Source organism: Balaenoptera musculus, chromosome 18 (assembly GCF_009873245.2).
Source record: "Balaenoptera musculus isolate JJ_BM4_2016_0621 chromosome 18, mBalMus1.pri.v3, whole genome shotgun sequence".
Classification (NCBI taxonomy): Eukaryota; Metazoa; Chordata; class Mammalia; order Artiodactyla; family Balaenopteridae; genus Balaenoptera; species Balaenoptera musculus.
The window spans coordinates 341,790-364,786 of record NC_045802.1 but is presented as its reverse complement, the minus strand read 5'-3'; the positions used below and the strand labels follow the sequence as shown (position 1 = coordinate 364,786).

Below are 22,997 nucleotides of genomic sequence, written 5' to 3'. Positions count from 1 at the left end.
ATTATTTTCCAATGTACATAAACATCTGAAATGTACACACCAGCTACTATAACAAAGGAAGCAGTTCGATACATGATGGTGAGGAATGATCTCTCAGATAAATCGTGAAGTGGAAAAGCAAGTGCAGACCTTGTCTGCTGTGCTGCATCTGTGGCTGAAACAGAGCTGTGTGCTTGTGTGTGTTGCCTGCGCAGAGAGCAGCTCCAGAACTGGTCCGGGCAGTTCCTGGTCCGGGCAGATCCCACGTGCCGCGGAGCAACTAAGCCCATGCACAACAACTACTGAGCCTGCGCTCTAGAGCCCGCGAGCCACAACTACTGAGCCCGTGTGCCACAACTACTGAAGCCCACGCACCTAGAGCCTGTGCTCCACAAGAGAAGCCACTGCAATGAGAAGCCTGCGCACCGCAATGAAGAGTAGCACCTGCTCGCCACAACCAGAGAAAGCCCGCGCACAGCAACGAAGACCCAACGCGGCCAAACATAAATAAATAAATAAATAAATGTATATATATAAAAAAAGAAACAATAAACTAATGAATGGTGAGATACCGGGTTTAATTCACAGTAGCTCTTTGTCGGTCTTTGAACCTGGAGTCTGTTCTAGCAGCTTGCCCACAGTAAGCTGGTGTTTCCTGAAGGGCGGTGGGTCCCACTGGTTTAAGGAGGGTCAGCGAGCAGCTGTCTCTCTCTACACGGCCTCTTAACCCTTGACCACCGGGTTCCCCTGGCTGTAGTCCCACCCTAGGCCCTTGCTGGGCAGTAGTGCCCATGTGAGGCCCTAAATGCCACCTGTGTGCAGACAACCCCCAGTGTAGGGCAGAAGGTCCGCTGCGTCCCAGCGCGTTCCTGACATGCAGAGCCCCCTCCTGGACAGCCACCGCCGGGGCTCCGTCCTGGGCTTCGGCCCTTGACTGCCCCTCCACCCCCGGGAGCCAGGCCCTGTCCCCATCCCTTTGGCCCCGGCCCTCCACCCAGCAGCAGAGCCCTGACTGTCTCCCCTCTCTGCCCCTCATCTCTTCTCCACTCTGAAGCATGAGCAACCTTTTTATTTTGAAAATTATGTTCCAAATGAAATTCAAATTTCCTATCATGGTTCAAGGCCTGGCCTCTCCCCAGCCTCATTCTGGCCGAGGTGGCTTTTTCTTCAGGTTGGCAAAACCCTCAGGGCCTTCACACAGCTGTTCCTTCTGCCCAGGACCCTTCCCCCTACCCTACCCACACTTGTGTATCCCACCCAAGATGTAGTATCCGCCCAAAAAATTAACGAACGAGGGCTCCACATTTCTTTTTTCTTATGAGGTCGGGTTAAATGGAAGTCCCTTGATTTAACTTTGCCTTTCCTTCGCATTAATATTTATTAACTTCATAGGTATTGATTGTCTTTTACATTCAAATTGATTCAAAATTATCAGTGTGTAGATGGGAATGATGATAGATACTGTGAAAGATATTAGACTACGCTATGTAGGTTAATCTATCTTGCTCTCAATGCCCAACAGTTAAAAAACAAAAAATAAACAAACAAAACTCTGTAATGAATCTTTCACCGTTTTCAGAACAGTCTGTGTCATATGCCCGGCCTGTGCTGGACAAGGCAGGCTGAAGCCAGCATGGCTGCTCAGACCCACCTCTGGATCCAGATTTGTCCTGGGTGAGTTCTTAAGTCCTCTGACCTGGTCTTTAAAAAATATTTTCTAATAGAAAAGTAGTTCATGTTCACCTCAGAAAATACTGAAAATACAGAACTGTGTAACAATAACAAAATAATCTCAAAACTAGGGTTCTTGTTTTGCTTTTTCTTCCAGGCTTTTTTCTATATGTATGTATTGTAATGGAATATAGGATTATCAAAATTGAAACCATACTATATTCATAATATCTATCTTGCATTTTATGTCAGCATTTTATCTTTAACATTGTATCATTAAGCATTCTTGGAAAACATTTTTTTTCACCAGTAAGATTTTTTTTTTAAACATCTTTATTGGAGTATAATTGCTTTACAATGGTGTGTTAGTTTCTGCTTTGTAACAAAGTGAATCAGCTATACATATACATATATCCCCATATCTCCTCCCTCTTGCGTCTCCCTCCCACCCTCCCTATCCCACCCCTCTAGGTGGTCACAAACCACCGAGCTGATCTCCCTGTGCTATGCGGCTGCTTCCCACTAGCTATCTATTTTACATTTGGTAGTGTATATATGTCCATGCCACTCTCTCACTTCGTCCCAGCTTACCCTTTGCCCTCCCAGTGTCCTCAGGTCCATTCTCTACGTCTGCATCTTTATTCCTGTCCTGCTCCTAGGTTCTTCAGATCCATTTTCTTTCTTTTTTTTTTTAGATTCCATATATATGTGTTAGCATATGGTATTTTTCTCTTTCTGACTTACTTCACTCTGTATGACAGTCTCTAGGTCGATCCACCTCACTGCAAATAACTCAATTTCGTTTCTTTTTATGGATGAGTAATATTCCATTGTATATATATGCCACATCTTCTTTATCCATTCACCTGTTGATGGACACTTAAGTTGCTTCCATGTCCTGGTTTTTGTAGAGCTGCAATGAACATTGTGGTACATGACTCTTTGAATTATGGTTTTCTCAGGGTGTATGCCCAGTAGTGGGATTGCTGGGTCATATGGTAGTTCTATTTTTAGTTTTTTAAGGAACCTCCATACTGTTCTCCATAGTGGCTGTATCAATTTACATTCCCACCAACAGTGCAAGAGGGTTCCCTTTTCTCCACACCCTCTCCAGCATTTATTGTTTGTAGATTTTTTGATGATGGCCATTCTGACTGGTGTGAGGTGATACCTCACTGTAGTTTTGATTTGCATTTCTCTAATGATTAGTGATGTTGAGCATCCTTTCATGTGTTTGTTGGCAATCTGTATATCTTCTTTGGAGAAATGTCTAATTAGGTCTTCTGCCCATTTTTGGATTGGGTTGTTTTTTTGATATTGAGCTGCATGAGCTGCTTGTAAATTTTGGAGATTAATCCTTTGTCAGTTGCTTTGTTTTCAAATATTTTCTCCCATTCTGAGGGTTGTCTTTTCGTCTTGTTTATGGTTTCCTCTGCTGTGCAAAGCTTTTACGTTTCACTAGGTTCCATTTGTTTATTTTTATTTCCATTTCTCTAGGAGGTGGGTCAAAAAGGATCTTGCTGTGATTTATGTCATAGAGTGTTCTGCCTATGTTTTCCTCTAAGAGTTTTATAGTGTCTGGCCTTACATCTAGGTCTTTAATCCATTTTGAGTTTATTTTTGTGTATGGTGTTAGGGAGTGTTCTAATTTCATTCTTTTACATGTAGCTGTCCAGTTTTCCCAGCACCACTTATTGAAGAGGCTATCTTTTCTCCATTGTATATTCTTGCCTCCTTTATCAAAGATAAGGTGACAATATGTGCGTGGATTTATCTCTGGGCTTTCTATCCTGTTCCATTGATCTATATTCCTGTTTTTCTGCCAGTACCATACTGTCTTGATTACTGTAGCTTTGTAGTATAGTCTGAAGTCCGGGAGCCCGATTCCTCCAGCTCCGTTTTTCTTTCTCAAGATTGCTTTGGTTATTTGGGGTCTTTTGTGTTTCCATACAAATTGTGAAAGTTTTTGTTCTAGTTCTGTGAAAAATGCCATTGGTAGTTTGATAGGGATTGCATTGAATCTGTAGATTGCTTTGGGTAGTAGAGTCATTTTCACAATGTTGTTTCTTCCAATCCAAGAACATGGTATATCTCTCTATCTGTTTTTGTTATCTTTAATTTCTTTCATCAGTGTCTTACAGTTTTCTGCATACAGGTCTTTTGTCTCCTTAGGTAGGTTTATTCCTAGGTATTTTACTCTTTTTGTTGCAGTGATAAATGGGAGTGTTTCCTTAATTTCTCTTTCAGATTTTTCATTATTAGTGTATAGGAACGAAGAGATTTCTGTGCATTAATTTTGTATCCTGCTACTTTACCAAATTCGTTGATAAGCTCTAGTAGCTTTTTTGTAGCATCTTTAGGATTCTCTATGTATAGTATCATGTCATCTGCAAACAGTGACAGCTTTACTTCTTTTCCGATTTGGATTCTTTTTATTTCTTTTTCTTCTCTGATTGCTGTGGCTAAAACTTCCAAAACTATGTTGAATAATAGTGGTGAGAGTGGACAACCTTGTCTTGCTCCTGATCAGTGGCTCCCAGAAGCAGGCTTAAATTAAGCCCCTTTAGAATACTGTATGGCAGGCCATTGCAGGTGTGTGCCCAGGCAGGAGAATCTATAATGCTAAAGAGCTAGCAGTGGCCAATCACATTAAAACTTTGGGCGCTTATACTATTCATGAGTTTACCTCCAACAGGTCTGCCCACCCAACCGAAGTAGATGGGAATTCCACTGGAGAAGGGGCAATCAATTTGTTTAATTTTGTCCAGAGAAATACAGGAACCTAGCATATGTACTGGAAGTGGAACCAAAACCCCAAGTTCAGCTACAAATTAGACAACAAGTGCTAAGTTTCATTGGGTTCAAATAGCTGTGGGTAAAAAGGACTGACTAAAGATTCTAAGGAATATTCGTCACCTCCGTTCAGCAGAATGGTATTCGTTTCTTTTCCACAAGATTGTGGAATGGACATTGACAGTGGGGGACTGTAATAGGAAAGAATCTTCTGTATTCTATTACAAGTGAATCACTAAAGGGATGTTGCCTGTAAGCTTAAGTTATACACAATGGCCCATCTCTGGGAACCCTGCCTGCCAGGTAATGAGCATTAAGCTAAAATACCTTTGTTTAGCTCACAAACCTCCTGACCAGGCTCACCTGTGAATGACTGACTGCAGGGAGGAAGAAATTAACCCATCCCCTCCAGAGGCTGATGGGAACCAGGAGATGTTTGACTTTACTACCCTTTGAGTATAAAAGGAGCCTGAATTCTAACTCAGGCAAGATGGTTCCTTAGGGGCACGAGCCCACCATCTACTCGGTCTGCGGGCTTTCCGAATACAGTCGTTAGTCCTTGCCCCAAGTACTGCTTTTTGGGATTACTGGCCTCTCCTGCGGCGCAAGCAATACAAGCTTCGACTTGGTAACAGCAGTTCATTTCTTAGACTGTACCGGTTGTTACAAATAGCACTTCATTTGCTTTCTTTAAATATTTATTTAAACAGACACAAAGCCCGGATGTGTACACAATGGTAACCTGCAGTGTCTGCATCTGCAGTGGCAATTAAGAAAACGGTTTTTGAGTTTTGCACTTTAGTGTTCAAAACAGAACTAGGTTTATTTTAATAAAAAATAAACAAAATAAAATTAGGCTTTATTACCTAATGGGCGCAGAGCCAAATACGCATTAGGCAGAAAAGACGAGCGATAGCTACTTCAGGAGTGAATTCGTCACAAGGTTACCTTTGACTCATCAAAGAGTGTGGCCGACTGTCCTTTTTTCTTTTACTTGGTCACTCGTGGCACAGAAGACAAAAACAAAAAACAAAAGACGCGGAACTAGACAGACGCCCCCGCCCCAACCGCGAGGGGGCCAGCCGAAGTTTTGAATGGCAGGGGAGGGGCTCGGTCTGTCCCGGAAGTTCTCTCCGGGAGCTGTTTCCCCCCGCGTCTCCACCCGCCACCACCACCCCTTGCCCGCGCCCGGGCGGAAGACGCCGGGCCGTGAGCGCCTAGTAACGTGGAACGCCGGGTCGCCGGGAGTGGTAGTTTGCGTGAGACCGGCTACGCGCTCTCGCAAGCGCAGAGGGGCAGGTGGGAACTACATTTCCCAGGAGCCCTCGGGCCTGGGCGGAGCCGGGCTGGCCGCGGAGGCTGTGGCGGGTGGTTTGTAAGGGTAGCGGCGGCGGCGACGACGACGGCTCGGGCCCTGGCGTGAGTGGACTGAGACGCTGGGGCCGCGGAGCGGGACTTCGTGGCGGGGTTGGGGTGGGGGTGGGGAGGGCCGGAGGAGCTGGTGTGTTCGTCGCCCTGCATCCACGAGGGACGGTGGGGCGCGCGGGGAGCGGCGCCGGGCGGCGGGGGGACCTCTGGGTCAGTGTCGGGCCTGCGAGCGCTGTTCCGCGGCGGCTTCTCGCGGGCTCCCGCCGCTTGTGGTCTCGGCCGCGCACTGAGCTGCTGCGCGGAGGCGCGGGGCCGCAGCTGCGCGAGGAGCGCGTCGGCGCGTCACCTTCCTGCTGGTCAGGGCCGGTCTGCCTGCCGGCAGGTGCGGTCTCGGAAAGCTTCGGGTTTGAAAGCTTTGCTGTGGGTTGGTGGCTTTCAAGGACGTGTACTTTGGGAGACCGGTAAGTCACCTTCCTAAGCGACCAGTTACTTCTCAAGGCCTGAGGGAGGCTTTGAATAGTTTGCCTCTACGCTTTCCGCCTCTCGAGGTAGAGAATTTATCCCCCCCCGCCCCGCTGCTTTAAAGAATGTTTACGTGGCAGTCTTTGGAGGTTTCAAGGCTGTCCGTTCATTTCAAACAGATTTTGATATCAGGAAGATCTGAGTCCACCTGCTAATAATCCTTTCTAGGCATTTTGCTGTATATGTTCCCTTTACCAAGGCCTTTGCATCAATATTAAGTAACAGGTTAAGGTGGAATTGTATTTCTGTGCGTCATGCTGACAGTAAATATACCTCTAGGATCATAGTGATGAAGCTGAAATGAAGCAGGGGAGGTTTCTTTTTCACGTGGGCGAGAGATGTGTTACCGAAAGTGAGTTCCGGATGCTCCTACTCAAAAGCCAGTGAAGAGGCAAGGCTGGTGGAAAGGAAAGTTTGCTTTCTTTTGGGTGCCGGGAGCGGGGAGGGCGACTCCTGTCCAAAGGCCGACTCCCCTCCCCCGCCCTCCCCGGCGACAGTCGACAGTCGTGGGTCAAGAGCTGTTATAGGCGGCGGGAGGGGCCCACGTGGAAGCAGCGCAGGCAGCTCGGACCGGCATCTTGAAGCTGGTCATGCGGTGCTCTGGCCAGCGTCATCTTGACTGTTTTAAGTAGTTAATCTTCGGTTCCAAAGTCGGTTTGTTCCCATTTTCTTGAGGCCAGTTCTTAGAATTGCGGTAGCTTTTGTCATGGCTACAGTTAATGTAGTTCACTTCTCCCACCTGATGGGGGTTTCAGTATCTACAAGACAGCCCACCGGAGAGGGCTCAGGATATTAGCTACAGCCCTTGGGAAGGAGCTAAAGTGCCTTGCCTTTGCTTAATGACTAAACTATTATTGTTTTGTCCTGTTTGACTGCTTTTCTTTGCTTCTGCATTTTCTTACTTCTCTGGTTAAACTTATTCTTTGGCTAAAGTTTTTCCACAGACAAAAAGGCAGGCTGAGGACATGGGGGGCAGGGACCATAGGGTCCTGCTCTGTTTTTAGATGCAGACGTCTGAGTGCTGCATCACAACGGTGCTTGCGCTTGCCAGTCTAGTAGGGAACTTTGCTAGTTTTTTTTTGTTTTGTTTTGTTTTAATTGGAGTACAGTTAATTTACAATGTTGTGTTTCAAGTGTACAGCAAAGTGATTCAATTATACGTACATACATATTCTTTTTCAGGTTTTTTTCCTTTATAGGTTATTACAAGATATTGAGTAGAGTTCCCTGTGCTGTACAGCAGATCCTTGTTGTTTACCTGTTTTATGTTTAGTAGTGTGTATCTGTTAATCCTAAACTTCTGATTTATGCCTCCCACCCCCACCCCCTGCCAATCTACTTTGGTAACCATAAGTGTGTTTTCTGTGTCTGTGAGTCTGTTTCTGTTTTGTAAATGAGTTCATTTGTATCTTTTTTTTTTTTTTTTTTAGATTCCACATGTAAGTTATATCATATATTTGTCTTTCTCTGTCTGACTTCGCTTAATATGGTCATCTCTAGGTCCATCCATGTTGCTGCAAATGGCAATTTTCCGTTTTGTTTTATGGCTACTACTCCGTTGTATACATGTACCACATCTTCTTTATTCGTCTGTCAGTGGACATTTAGGTTGCGTCCATGTCTCGGCTACTGTAAATAGTGCTGCTATGAACATTGGGGTGCATGTATCTTCTAGAATTAGGGTTTTCTGTGAATATATGCCCAGAAGTGGGATGGCTGGATCATATGGTAGCTCTACTGTTAGTTTTTTAAGGAGCTTCTTTACTGCTCTCCATAGTGGCTGCACTAACTTACATTCCCACCAACAGTGTAGGAGGGTTCCCTTTTCACACCTTCTTCAACATTCATTATTTGTAGACTTTTTAATGATGCTATTCTGACTGGTGTGAGGTGATACCTCATTGTGGTTTTTTTTTTTTTTTTTAATAATATCAATTTTTTTCTTTATTTTCTTTCTTTATTTTTTTTCTTATTTATTTATTTATTTTATTTATGGCTGTGTTAGGTCTTCGTTTCTGTGCGAGGGCTTTCTCTAGTTGAGGCAAGTGGGGACCACTCTTCATCGCGGTGCGCGGGCCTCTCACTATCGCGGCCCCTCTTGTTGCGGAGCACAGGCTCCAGACGCGCAGGCTCAGCAATTGTGGCTCACGGGCCTAGTTGCTCCGCGGCATGTGGGATCTTCCCAGACCAGGGCTCGAACCCGTGTCCCCTGCATTGGCAGGTGGACTCTCAACCACTGCGCCACCAGGGAAGCCCTCTCATTGTGGTTTTGATTTGCATTTCCCTGATGATTACTGATGTTAAGCATCTTTTCATGTGCCTGTTGGCCATCTGTATGTCTTCTTTGGAGAAACGTCTATTTAGGTCTTCTGCCCACGTGTTGATTGGGTTGTTTGTTTTCTTGATGTTGAGCTGTATGATCTGTTTTTATATTTTGGAAATTAATATCTTGTCGGTCACTTCGTTTGTAAATATTTTCTCCCATTCTGCAGGTTGTCTTTTTGTTTTGCTTATGGTTTCCTTTGCTGTGCAAAAGCTTTTAAGTTTTATTAGGTCCCATTTTGTTTTTTTGTTTTGATTTTATTTTCATTACTCAGGAGACAGATTGAAAAAATATTGCTACAATTTATGTCAAGGAGTGTTCTGCCTGTGTTTTACTCTAGGAGTTTTGTAGTATCCGGTCTTATATTTAGGTCTTTAATCCATTGAGAATTTATTTTTGTATATGGTCTTACAGAATGTTCTAATCTCATTCTTTTACATGTAGCCGTCCAGTTTTACCAGCGCCACTTATTGAAGAGACTGTCTTTTCTCCATTGTGTATTCTTGCCTCCTTTGTCATAGATTAATTGACCATAAGTGTGTGGGTTTATTTCTGGGCTGTCTATCCTGTTCCATTAATCTGTATGTCTGTTTTTGTGCCAGTGCCATACTGTCTTGATTACTGTAGCTTTGTAATATAGTCTGAAATCAGGGCGTGTGATTTCTCCAGCTCTGTTGTTCTCTCTCAATATTCTTTTGGCTATTCGGGTTTTTTTGTGCTTCCATACAAATTAAAATTTTTTTATTCTACTTCTGTGAAAAATGCCATTGATAATTTGATAGGGATTGCATTGAATCTGTAGATTGCCTTGGGTAGTATGGTCATTTTAGCAATATTGATTCTTTCAATCCAAGAACACAGTATATCTTTGCATCTTTTTGTGTTGTCTTCATTTTCTTTCATTAGTGTATTATAGTTTTTGGAGTACTGGTCTTTTGCCCCTTAGGTAGGTTTATTCATAGGTATTTCATTTTTTTATGTGATGGCAAGTGGGGTTGTTTCCTTAATTTCTCCTTCTGACATTTCATTGTAAGTGTATAGAAATGCAGCAGATTTCTGTGTATTAATTTTGTATTTAGCAAATTTACTGAATCCATTGATGAGCTCTAGTAGTTTTCTGGTAGCATCTTTAGGATTTTCTGTGTATAGCATCATGTCATTTGCAAGCAGTGACAGTTTTACTTCTTTTCCTATTTGGATTCCTTTTCTTTTTCTTCTCTGATTGCTGTGGTTATGACTTCAAAACCATGTTGAATAAAAGTGGTGAGAATGGGCATCCTTTTCTTGTTCCTGATCTTAGAAAAAATGGTTTTCACCATTGAGTATGATGTTAGCTATGGGTTTGTTATATATGGCCTTCGTTATGTTGAGGGATGTTCCCTCTGTGCCCATTTCCTAAGAGTTTTTATCATAAATGAATGTTGAATTTTATCAAAAGTTTTTTCTGCATCTACTGAGATGATCATAATGTTTTTATTCTTCAATTTGTTAATGTGGTGTATCACATTAATTGATTTGCAGATATTGAAAAATCCTTGCATCTCTGGGATAAATCCCACCTGATCATGGTGTATGATCCTTTTAATGTATTGTTGGAGTTTGTTTGCTAGAACTTTGTTGAGGATTTTTGCATCTATGTTCATCAGTGATACTGATCTGTGATTTTCTTTTTTTTTGTGATGTCTTTGTCTGGTTTTGGTATCAGGGTGATGGTGGCACATTTAAATAGAATGAGTTCAGACGTGTTCCTCCCTCTGCAATTTTTTGGAATAGTTTGAGAACAGTAGGCGTTAACTCTTCTCTCAGTGTTTGGTAGAATTAACCCGTAAAGCCATCTGGTTCTGGACTCTCGCTGTTGGGAGTTTTTTAGTTACTCATTCAGTTTCAGTACTGGTAATTGGTCTGTTCATATTTTCTACTTCTTCCCAGCTTAGTCTTGGGAGATTATTGTACCTTTCTAAGAATCTGTCCGTTTCTTCTAGGTTGTCTATTTTATTGGCATATAGTTGCTCATAATAGTCTCATATGATGTTTTGTATTTCTGTGGTGTTGGTTGTAACTTCTCTTTCATTTTTTCTTTCTTTTTAAGGAACGTAATGCATTCTTTTTAAATTTTTTAAAAATAAATTTATTTATTTATTTATTTTTGTCTGCCTTGCGTCTCCACTGCCGTGCGTGGGCTTTCTCTAGTTGCAGTGAGCGGGGGCTACTCTTAATTGTGGTGCACGGGTTTCTCATTGCGGTGGCTTCTCTTGTTGCAGAGTACGGGCTCTAGGTGCGCAGGCTTCGGTAGTTGTGACACATGGGCTCAGTAGTTGTGGCTCGCAGGCTCAGTAGTTGTGGTGCACAGGCCTAGTTGCTCCGTGGCATATGGGATCCTCCCGGACCAGGGCTTGAACCCGTGTTCCCTGCACTGGCAGGCAGACTCTTACCCACTGCGCCACCAGGGAAGTCCCTCGTTTCTGATTTTATTGATTTGGGCCCTGTCCCTCTTTTTCTTGATGAGTCTGGCCAGTGGTTTATCAATTTTGTTTATCCTTTCAGGGAACCAGCTTTTAGTTTCATTGATCTTTTCTGTTGTTTTTAAAAACCTTCTCTTTTTTTTTCTTAAAGCTTATTACTTTTTTAAAAAAAATTAATTAATTAATTACTTTTTGGCTGTGCTGGGTCTTTGTCTCTGTGCAAGGGCTTTCTCCAGTTGCGGCGAGCGGGGGCCACTCTTCATCACGGTGCGCAGGCCTCTCACTGTGGTGGCCTCTCCCGTTGCGGAGCACAGGCTCCAGACGCGCCGGCTCAGTAGTTGTGGCTCACGGGCCTAGCCACTCCGTGGCATGTGGAATCTTCCCAGACCAGGGCACGAACCCGTGTCCCCTGCATTGGCAGGCGGATTCCCAACCACTGTGCCACCAGGGAAGCCCCTCCTTCTCTGTTTTTTGATGTTACAGAATGACCTTGTAGCTTGTCTTTGTTCTAAATTTGGATTTCATGAGTTTCCTGACGAGGTCATTTAAATTCAATCAAGGTTACTTGGTTGATTCTGATGAAGAGTTGTTGCCTTTTTACATAGGTTTCCAACTCAAAAGTAGTTAGAATTAGTTTGCTTACCACAGTTTAAAAAAATTATTCAGGAGTAAGAGATATCCAGTAAGGTGCCTTAATCTTTTTTTTTTTTTGGCCACACCATGTGGCTTGCCAGATCTTAGTTCCCCAACCAGGGATCGAACCCTGGGCCCTTGGCAGTGAGAGTGCGGAGTCTTAACCACTGGACTGCCAGGGAATTCTCAGAGTGCCTTAATCTTAAGTGTACAGCCCAAACATATATACCAGTGTAGTCACCACCCAGATAAAGAACATCCCTATCATCCCTGAAGGCAGAAACCCCTTCCCAGGCAATACCAGCTTCCTAGACAACCATGATTCTGACTTCTGGACCTGTGCATTTATTTTGCCTATTCTCGAACTTCATACTAAATGGAATCACACAGTATTCGTGTCAGACTTTGATTCAAATTTTCTCATCCATGTCGTTGCCTATAGCAGTAGGTTTTTTTTTTTTTTTAAATGCCGTAATAGCTGTGGTTCTCAAAGTGTGATATCAGTGAGAAAACAAATCACACTGCCATTTTTGTTTTGTTATGTTTTGTTTTATTCCCAGTTTTCTCCATTTCAGTTAATGGCATCTCTGTTCTTCCAGTTATTTAGCCAGAGAATTTTCAGGAATGAAGGAGAGGATCCCAGTAAACTCTGTAGGTTGTGGTAGACAATAAGGGAGTAGTAGGTTGTATAGTCTGATCATACGAGGTTCAAAATTGGGGACTTTGATGGTAGAGGAAGGGAGAATAGTCCAGGTCTGAAAAAGAGCACTAAAGCAGATACATATTCCAAGGGTATGGGCTCCATAGGAGGAAGTGTTCTCAGGAAGGCGAGAGAAGAGGTGAAGAATAACAGACTTTGCTTGTGACGCACAGTGAGTGTTTGGCATTGGGATGCTTGGGACACGGAGACAGGATAAGCACATGCGTGGAGATGAGCGTGGCAGGGATGAAGGGCGCTGACATAAATAGATTCCCAAACGTAAAGACATGAACCCTGGAGGAGTCAAGGTGGATAGTGGTGATGGGCTGTAAGAACTGGTGGTTTTCGGGAGGAATGGGGCATTGGTGGGGGCTTCCTGCAGATGGGAGTTATGAAGTCTGGATGACTGGTTCTTATTCTGCCCCTCATAGCTGCACCACATGCACCTCTTCCACCGGGTCCTTAGCTTTTCCTCTAAGTGAGGCCTTTCTGTCCACCCCGTCTAAACTTGCAGTCTCCTACCCCCACATGGCTTTTGTGTGTATATTCCCCACTAGACTCTGAGTTATTAACTGCTGTCTACCCAGTGCCTACAACAGTACTGGGCACAGAGTAAGAACGCAATAAATGTTAGTTGCTTATCTGTTGCACAGTCACAGAGTTACACTAGGAATTTGGTTGTTTTAGAGTATGATTCATACAGCATAGCTGTGCTATGAACCAATGAAATTATTATTGTTGAACATTGAATGAACACAAACAATACTTTATAAAACTGAATTATTTTCAACAATATAACCTTAGTTCTGATTTAATTTTAACTTACTTTTAGCAGACATTTATCAGGTTTCTTCTATCTCCCAGGGATGGATGGTGCTAGACAGTGGTGAATATACAGATTCCTTCAAGGGACTCACAGCTTGGTAGATTATGAACACAGAAGCGAAATAGCACCAATAATGAGATGACTGCCAAAGTAGTGATGTCAGAGACCTCTAGGAATGCAGATGAGAGACTGCCTGGTGGGCAAGGGATTATAAGGGAGAAGAGGAGTAATGGACAGCAGCAGACAGTTCCAGGTGAAGCCATGGGGTGGTGGTGACTTCTGTTCTGGGACTAGGGAGAACACGGGTTCCCCGGTTGGGCAAAGAAGCAGTACTGGACTAGGGTCAGACGCATGCAAGTGGTTAAAGTGGATATTGATAGTGGCCTGTTTTTCCCTTGGTAATCAGATAACTTAGAAGATGCTCTAGCTCCCTTAGTTTTTGGTCAACTGATTGAGCACTTCTGTAAATTCATCAGTAACTGATTAAGTCAGAAGGGAACTTTGAGTTTTGATCCCCTCAATTTGGATATTTTAAAGACGTTTTAAAAATATGTAACTTATTGCCCGATTGCTTTGCTAGTTAAAGTCTTTCATAAGACTTTTCAGTAAGAAATATTCAGTAGGTTTTGGTGTATTCAGTAGGTTTTGGTGTATTCAGTAGGTTGAGGTTTGGGTTGAATAGCTTTAACTAATAATTTTTGTTGGCTGTCTTGTTTCTACAGGTGTTGGAAATTAACATCTCTTCTAGCTTTTACATTATTTAAATACAGTAGTGTCATTGGACTAAAATGTTCCTGATGTCAACCTCTTCAGAGTTAAACAGTGGGCAGAACTTCTTAACCCAGTGGATGACCAGTCCTTCTAGGGCTGGGGTCATATTAAATCGTGGATTTCCTATTTTGGAAGCAGAGGAAGAGAAGCGAGCAAATGTGAACATTTCTACCAGCTCTCGTATTAAACCCACAGATTTTTCAAATAGCTTCAGCTTTATAAGTGAAGAAGATTCACTTCATGAAGAACAGAAGTTGGAGCCCAACAGCCCTTATAAGTTACAAACAGATAAATCTGAAACACAGAGAGTCTTTCCTTCAACTAAAGAGGGAACACAAATAGTGGCATGTGAGCATGCTCCTGGACACTGGGAAGATAACAAAAATGACTTTATTTCAGATCCTGGGAGTGAATTCAAAGAAGTGGCTTATAAAGACCCACTTTTTAAGAAGCTTGAACAGGTAAAATGGGATTTGACTTAATATGTATCTGTGTTATCGCACAGTTATTGCAGGTACGATGGAAGGTCACCTGTTCCAGGTCTTTTTGTTTCTTCTTCTTTACTGTGAAAGCCTCATGATACCATATTTTGCCTTTTGTTTGATATGAAACATTAAAGCATGTTTAATATGTAAGATATAAATATAACACTTACGATAACATCTTTAGGTTTCTCCCTCATTTTGTAAAAACTAAATTGGAAATGGTTGACCAAATATTAAGGAGGAAAAGTTGATTATAAATGTACTGATACCTATCCTGTTTTAAGAGTCAAAGGATTCATGTGACTTTTTCAGTTTCTTAGTTGAGAGTTTAGAGTTTTGGTGGCAGATTTAGTTACTTAGAGATCCCGCTTTTTATTTTTTTAATTTTTAAAATTAAAAAATTTTTATTTATTTATTTGGCTGTGCCAGGTCTTAGTTGTGTCATGCAGGATCTAGTTCCCTGACCAGGGATTGAACCCGGGCCCCCTGCATTGGGAGCGTGGAGTCTTAACCACTGGACCACCAGGGAAGTCCCTAGAGAGCCCTCTTTGAAACTCTTTATTAGAGAAGATATGAGAAGGGAGATGGGAGGGATCAAGATAAATATAAGGGGCAAAGGTCCATAAAGAAATATTAAGCTAGTTTAATCAAGTTAATTTTATGTTTAAAAAGCTGAAAGAAGTACAACAGAAGAAGCAGGAACAACTGAAGAGGCAACAGTTAGAGCAACTGCAAAGGCTCATGGAGGAACAGGAGAAGCTGCTCGCCATGGTGTCTGGGCAGCATACACTCCCAGGTATTATGTGCTTACACGAGACCTTTGGTTAGCACAGCGATGGACAGTTACCTACACTTCCTATCTTTCATTGTTTGACAGGCTATTTCTACCATTTCTCTATCATATGTTGCAAACTCCAATTTCTTAAGAAGCCAAGCAGACAACTGTGGAATGGTGGTGGTGTAATATAATTGGGATGAGGGATCTGTGCCATTCTGGAGCATGTGTGCCCTGCTTAAAGGCATTCATATTTATTTATAAAATAAAATTTAAAAAAGACCCAGCAGAATAAAAGATCCAGAGCTGAATTTGGCCTAGGGCTACTGGTTTACAAGCCCTGCCTGATGAATGAAAAACTGCTCAGGGTCATATAGGTGAGTATGTGTAGAAGCCGTTCTGCTCAGCTGAAGAGCCATACCAGAAATACTTTCTGTGGTCGTAGAGGACGGTTTTCTTCTTGTATGCTAGATCAGTTAATAGAAAGCATGATGTGCTTATCAGTGGGGGGAAAGCGGTGGAAATGTGATCTGGAGCAGTAGTTTTGAAAGTTTTTTGACCATGCCGCATAGTAACAAAAACATTTTAAATGATGACTCATAATTCGAAAGAAATTTCATGAATCAGTTCTTATTGGTGTGCCTGGCAGGTAACAAGGATATTTTCTATTTTGTTTATTCTATTCTATGTCATTAAAAAAAAATGCCGTTCATGATCTGTTGTGTCTGCTGATAAAATGGATTATGTCCCACAGTTTGTAGAACAGCGATCTGGAGCAGTGTGTTTGCTTCTTGGTGCTGCCTTTTAAGAGACACGCTTTACTGATTCAGTAAAGTGCTTGTTGTCTTCAGAGGTTGCGCTGGACACTGAGAATACAAAGAAGAAAAGATATTGGCAAATGGATGTGCAGAGTGTGGCTGGATGGTACTCGGGGAGTGGTGGTAGTGCTGGAGATGAGAACTGTAGCAAATGAAGAATGGTTTAGGGAATTTGGATGTTCATCTTAGAGAATATAGAGAACGTGGTGTGTATCTTGAAATAATTGAGTGCCTTTATGGAATACATAAAAATAATAATCAAAATCACTTACAATAGCCTGTGATAGTTTTTAAGGTAGAAATAGCACTATGGTAGAGCAATAGGGAAGTAGATTTCAAACTTATTAATATAAGAACTACCTCCATGGAGTTATGGAACAATTGCTTTCGGGCCATTTTCACAATTTTTGGTTTCAGGACCCTGTAACACTCTTAAATTATTGAGGACCCCAAAGAGCTTGTGTTATATGGGCTACAGCTATTGATATTCACTGTGATAGAAATTTAAAAACTAATTCATTTAAAATAATAACCAATTATATGCTATAAATAACTTTTTTTTTTTTTTTTTTGGCTGCGTTGGGTCTTCGTTGCTGCATGCGGGCTTTCCCTAGTTGTGGCGAGCAGGGGCTACTCTTTGTTGCGGTGCGCAGGCTTCTCATTGCGGTGGCTTCTCTTGTTGCAGAGCATGGGCTCTAGGCTGAGCGGGCTTCACTAGTTGTGGCGCACAGACTTAGTTGCTCCACGGCACGTGGGATCTTCCTGGACCAGGGCTCGAACCTGTGTCCCCTGCATTGGCAGGCGGATTCTTAACCACTGCACCACCAGAGAAGTCCTAATAACATTTCTTAATGAAAAAAATTTTTCTAAAAAATTAGTGAGAAGAATTGCATTGTTTAATGTTTTTGAAAATCTCTTGAACTTCTGGCTTAAAGAACTCAGCTGATTCTCGTATCTACTTTTGCCTCCCATCTCTTCAGTTATGTTGTTTTGGTTGATGTATGTGAAAAAAAACCCAGCCTCACATGGACATGTAATTGGAAAAAGGAGAGAGGAGTATTTTAATAGGCTTTTCAAATAATTTTGGTTATTTCTTTGATACTGCACCAAACTCAACAAGTGGTCGTTTCTTAGCGGTTATTCACAACATGGAATCTGAGATCATATTAATGAATTTTCATGCTCTATTACATTAAAATATATTAGAATGTCTTGGCATTTTTTTCTTTAAAAATAAAGATTATTAAAAATAATTATTGCATTAATTAAAATAGATCTCAGTTTCTTTTTTTCTTTATTTATTTGGCTGCGTCGGGTCTTAGTTGCGGCACACGGGATCTTCGTTGAGGCATGCGAGATCTTTTTTTCTTTGTTGTGGTGCGTGGGCTCTTCGTTGCAGCACTCAGGCTTCTCTCTAGTTGTGGTGTGCAGGTTTTTTTCTCTCTCTAGTTGTGGCGTGTAGGCTCCTGGGCGTGAGGGCTCTCATTGAGGTGTGCGAGCTTAGTAGTTGTGGTATGTGGGTTTAGTTGCCCTGTGGCATGCAGGATGTTAGTCCCGACTAGGGATCGAACCCGCGTCCCCTGTATTGGTAGGTGGATTCTTTACCACTGGACCACCAGGAAAGTCCCTAGGTCTCAGTTTCTAAAGTATCATGAAATCTTAGGAAGTTTCTGAAAGTCAGAATCATTCAAGGTCAGAATGATTTATTCTTGAAAGTAATTTTGAGTATGCCTGTAGACGTTTGTATAAGCATAAAAAAGGATGTGAAATCGTGCATGAATATTAATAATAGTTACTCCAAGGGATTGATTTTATAAGAAGATGTTGACTTATGCAGATTATTAACTTTATACTTCGAATTATTTGAGTTGCCAAAATAAGCAAGAATTACTTCCACAATTTAAAACATCAAATTAAGTGAAATGAATAAATAAATGTCATTACAAACCATACCACTCAATGGGATGTTATATTATACCTTTATGCATTCTATGAGTGATTGGAATAAACTGAGTGTACGTTTCCTTCAAACTCTGGGATCATACAGTTCTAAGTAGAATGACAATAATCTCTCTTTTATTTGCTGTACCCAACCTGTATTTAATTTCCACACCTGGAGTGAGGTTTGTTGAGCTCCAGAGTCTGGGTTTCTACTGACATCTTATTCTCTCAGGTGCACATGGCATAAGAGAAAGGTCACATTAAAAGATAAAGTCATAGGTAGATCATCTAATTTCTCAGATAACCCCAAGAGCAGGGATTCCAGAAGGAAGTCACAGAAACTCAGGAGTTAATCATCAAACTCTACTTGGCAAGCACTGTGCATTTATCCTTGCTTAAGACAAAAATAAACAAGTAAAACTTTTTTTTTTAACATCTTTATTGGAGTATAATTGCTTTACAGTGGTGTGTCAGTTTCTGCTTTATAACAAAGTGAATCAGCTATACATATACATATATCCCCACATCTCCTCCCTCTTGCGTCTCCCTCCCACCCTCCCTATCCCACCCCTCTAGGTGGTCACAAAGCACCGAGCTGATCCCCCTGTGCTATGCGGCTGCTTCCCACTAGCTATCTGTTTTACATTTGTAGTGTATATATGTCCATGCCACTCTCTCACTTCGTCCCAGCTTCTCTTTCCCACTCCCCGTGTCCTCAAGCCCATTCTCTATACAAGTAAAACTTTTAAGTGATGTTTTCTGGGAACAACATTTAAGTTAACTGCAAGTGAGCAATAATTTTTTTTAATATAAAAAATACCTGAACTTAACACATACATTTTGAACATTTACTGTACCTTTCAAAATGTTTTATATAAACCTGGTAGTAAATTATTATGATTATTTATTCTTTCATTAATTATCTTGACATTTTGAATGGATTTTTCATCACCTTTGGTTTGCTAAAATCATACATTGGTTATTTGGAAAATAATAGTTCCCTGAGTTATGTAGGTTTTTAAAATATTGACATATTTCCTTATAAAAATTTATATCCATTAATACTACCACAGATCTCATCATAACAGTATTATAAAGTTGTCAAGCTCATGGTGATGGACATGTTTTCCAACATTCTCATTTTTACTTGGAAGTTCAAATCTTATCATTGGCAACAAATATTGTCAGCTTCCTTGAAGTAACTGGCTCACTTGTTTCATCTTTGAGAAAATGCCTGTCAAGTGCTGAGGTTTAAATCATCATGGTTTGTCGTTCATTCTTTCAAGTAAAAATGATGTTCCCTGAAAGAAGTGTCTAGTTGAGCTTAGCAGATTTTTTTTTGTCTGCGCCACGCGGCATGTGGGATGTTAGTTTCTGGACCAGGGCACCCTACCCCCCCTGCACTGGAAGCTCGGAGTCTTAACCACTGGACTGCCAGGGAAGTTCCTCTAGTTGAGCTTATAGCTCAAAAATTTCACAGCCCATGTCTTGGTTTACGACAGAAGTGATTTATGCGTACTTCTCGTTTTGTCCTATAGAATGTTCATGTACTCAAGGCTTAAAATTTAACTTAAAAATTTAATAATTTTTGCTGCTTTATCTAGGACATTCTTAAGTAAAACTTTTTTTTTTAAGGTTTTTTAAAAAAATTGTTTAATTTATTTATTTTTGGCTGCGTTGGGTCTTTGTTGCTGTGCGTGGGCTTTCTCTAGTTGCGGTGCGCGGGGGCTACTTTTCTTTGCGGTGCGCAGGCTTCTCATTGCGGTGGCTTCTCTTGTTGCAGAGCATGGGCTCCAGGCGTGCGGGCTTCGGTAGTTGTGGCTCACGGGCTCTGGAGTGCAGGCTTAGCAGTTGTGGCGCACGGGCTTAGTTGCTCCGCGGCATGTGGGATCTTCCCGGACCTGGACTCGAACCCGTGTCCCCTGCATCGGCAGGCAGATTCTTAACCACTGCGCCACCAGGGAAACCCAAAACTGTTGTTTTTTGGTTTTAAACTGAGAATACATGGTGGTGACGAACGCAGTGACTGCTAGCGCAGTGGGTGCTGCTATACTGCTTTTGAATGAAGTCTCCAGGAAGTTTCTATTTTGCCTTTGCAGCATCAGTACATATGTCAACACAGTGAAAAAGGCAAGTACTGTCTTAATATTTCTGAAAATAGCTTAGAGTTTGGTGGATGCCCTGACAGAGTCCTGGAGACCTCCAGGGGTTTATAGATCATGCTATGAGAACTGCTGCTTTGGTTTGTTGCTCTTCTGTCAAAGATGTCGTCAGGCTGAAGTGGGTTGACCATTCGTTAAAAATATTCAGTGGGAGAGTATTGTTATTAAGGAAGGGAGGTTGAATCTGATACTCAATGAGGACCTACCTGATTTCCAGTTTTATTTGTGGGCTGGGGATGAGGCAGATGGTATAGGACATAGGTGGCATGCCTCTTCTATGAAACACTTGCCATTGTTTCTTTTAATTCTGTTTGATTGAAACAATCAGGGGGAACAGAGGAAAGCAGCAGGGTTTCGAGGGACAGGCACAGCAGGCAGGACGGCTAGTATTGCCGTCTGTCCGCTGAGAGTTACACCCTAGAGGTGCACAGAAAGGGAGTCCTCTCTCTTTTCCCTGTTGATTGGGTGATTTCAGAAGTAGAGACTTCAGAAACAAAACAGGTAAAAAGTAATACAGGGAATTTAGGAACTTCAGAAAAGTACAAAACAGAAAAGTCGCCCATAATTCCACCACCTGAGGTTACCAACATGTTAACGGTAATAAAAAGGGAAAATGCGTTTATGTGTTGTGACACAGAGCAGTTACTGATCATCAAGGAGCAGTTCGGATTATTTGTAGCTATCTGCATTGGTGCTCTCCATTTCACTGTGTTCGTCACAGGGCTGTAGAGTTGACATCTCCCATCGGTGCTCCTGGATGGAGCGTGATTGGTGCCTTCCAGAGTTAGGCGGTGCTGCAGCTCTGCCACGTACAGACTGTCTGCACGTGAATCGTGGTATAAATATACTCAAAAATCAAAGGTCACTTTGGAGTCTTACCATTTCATGATTTTGTTAAACATAGTTTCCTATTAACCAGGAAAAGATACTTTTATCACTTTGGAGAAAACTTTGTATTCAATAGTAGAGGTAACAGGTAGTACAGAAAATGTTATAGAAAGTCATCTGTTTTGTTGATTTTCTTAATCATAAGGTTTAACTCTAGTGCCTGATGACCAGAGCCAGAAGTACAGATCTCCAGGAAATTCAGCCACTGTAGAGAAACCCACGCCCTTCTTACCATCATATATCTACCAGAATCAAACCCAAGAAAAAAAACACACTTCCAACATTTTATCCGATGAACAAAACAACTTCCGTAGAACTACGCATCAAGATGTTGTCTTAACTTCAAAAAGTGGTGCTTCTCCCAATTTGTTTTATGAGGCTCAATATCAAGAAGCACTTGTGAAAAAAAATGATTTGAAGGAAGAGAACCATAACCATCCTAAAGGTGAGTTACTTATTTTTCTCTCTTCTGTAGTTAACTGACAGTGTCACCTGGTTGTTGTAAGACAAGACAAGTCCTTTCTGCATTTTTTCCTTGTCCCCTGCATCTTTAATTGTGGGATCCTACCTGCTACACAGCCGCTGAGCCTGGATGGGACACAGAACCAGACATAGAATTTGTGACTTTCCAGGAACAAATTGCAGGACAACTCACGCCAAATTCAAACCTCGCGTGGCAGCGTGGGTCTTCAAAAAGGGAGGCAGCGAGTTCGGCATGCACCATTTTTCTGGAGAGCTTAGAAAAGTTTAAAATTGAGTTAAAATGTGTGTGCTGGTGGTGGGGCACAGGATAGAAGATGTGAAGTGTGAGCTGTAGGTTGGTGATGGGAGTTATTACTCACAAAAGGAATCCCCCCTAACCCAGACACTCGTCGCTGTTGCTCTGTGTTCCCAGCACCCGGCACGTTCCTGCCAGAGAACTGGCACTCAGTGTCTGATGGTCCAAACTCATGGAGCTCTCGAGGCATTTCTAGTATATTTTCTTCTGGTCCTTTTTTAAAATTTTTTTTAAGTCCTGTTGCTGTGCTCACTCCCTGGCCTTTTTTTCCCCCTCCACATTTTGTAATCATAAAATACTGTATAATAAATTGTGTTCTTTTCCCACTCAACATGGAAAATGCTTACGGTACGTTCTGTAGCCTTCATAACTGTAATTTTAATTGTTGTCATCTTTATGCAGATCATCAAATAATATATCAATATTAAATGTTCTTTGTGGTAGGACTGAGTCATTTCCATTATTTTTAATTTAGTTTTCAATTTTAATGGTGTTTTTATGTATATGTTCCTTAGAGTAAGTTATAGAAAACACAAATGATACGCAAAAGATGTCTATACTTACTGTTTAGGATTGGGCAGTTTTGGGATAAAAACTTATTCCTAATTTTGAGTAATTCCTTGGTGTAAAGAGGTCAAATGTCTTTTCCTTATTTTTTAAGCAGTACTCTCCCTTAACCTTTTCAATTTTTTTTTTTTTTTGGCCGCACTGTGCAGCATGCGGAACTTCCCCTACCAGGGATCAAACCCGCGCCCCTTGCAGTGGAAGTGCAAAGTCTTAACTACTGGACCACCAGGGAAGTCCCCTTAACCTTTTATTTTGGAAAATTTCAAACATCCAGAAAAGTTGAAAGACCACTGCTGTGATTACCAGTATACCCACCACCTAGATGCAACAGTTGATATTTTTCCATATTTACTTTGTCTATCTATATGTGTGTGTATATATCTGTATCTATACTTAAATTTATATCTCTATTTACATCTGTATATGGTTTGCTGAGTCATTTCATCGCAAATAATATGCAGACATTATATCATTTCAAATATCAAGTAAAAATTAGGACATTCTTCTATATAACCACAATACTGTTATTATACCT

At 41.7% G+C, this 22,997-nt stretch overlaps 1 protein-coding gene across 4 annotated transcripts in view; it reads left to right on the top strand.

Moving 5' to 3' along the window:
- Nucleotides 1-5,419: 5,419 nt before the first annotated feature.
- The window catches only part of CENPJ (centromere protein J), a 62,955-nt gene continuing 45,377 nt past the window's right edge, over nucleotides 5,420-22,997 (top strand). The window contains exons 1-5 of one of the 4 annotated variants that reach the window (XM_036831852.1): nucleotides 5,420-5,702; nucleotides 13,316-13,530; nucleotides 14,000-14,509; nucleotides 15,206-15,329; nucleotides 21,263-21,562. In XM_036831852.1, the coding sequence (XP_036687747.1) occupies nucleotides 14,066-14,509; nucleotides 15,206-15,329; nucleotides 21,263-21,562 (868 nt within the window). In that variant the 5' untranslated portion in view covers nucleotides 5,420-5,702; nucleotides 13,316-13,530; nucleotides 14,000-14,065. The other 3 variants (XM_036831850.1, XM_036831851.1, XM_036831853.1) reach the window with 3 other exon arrangements.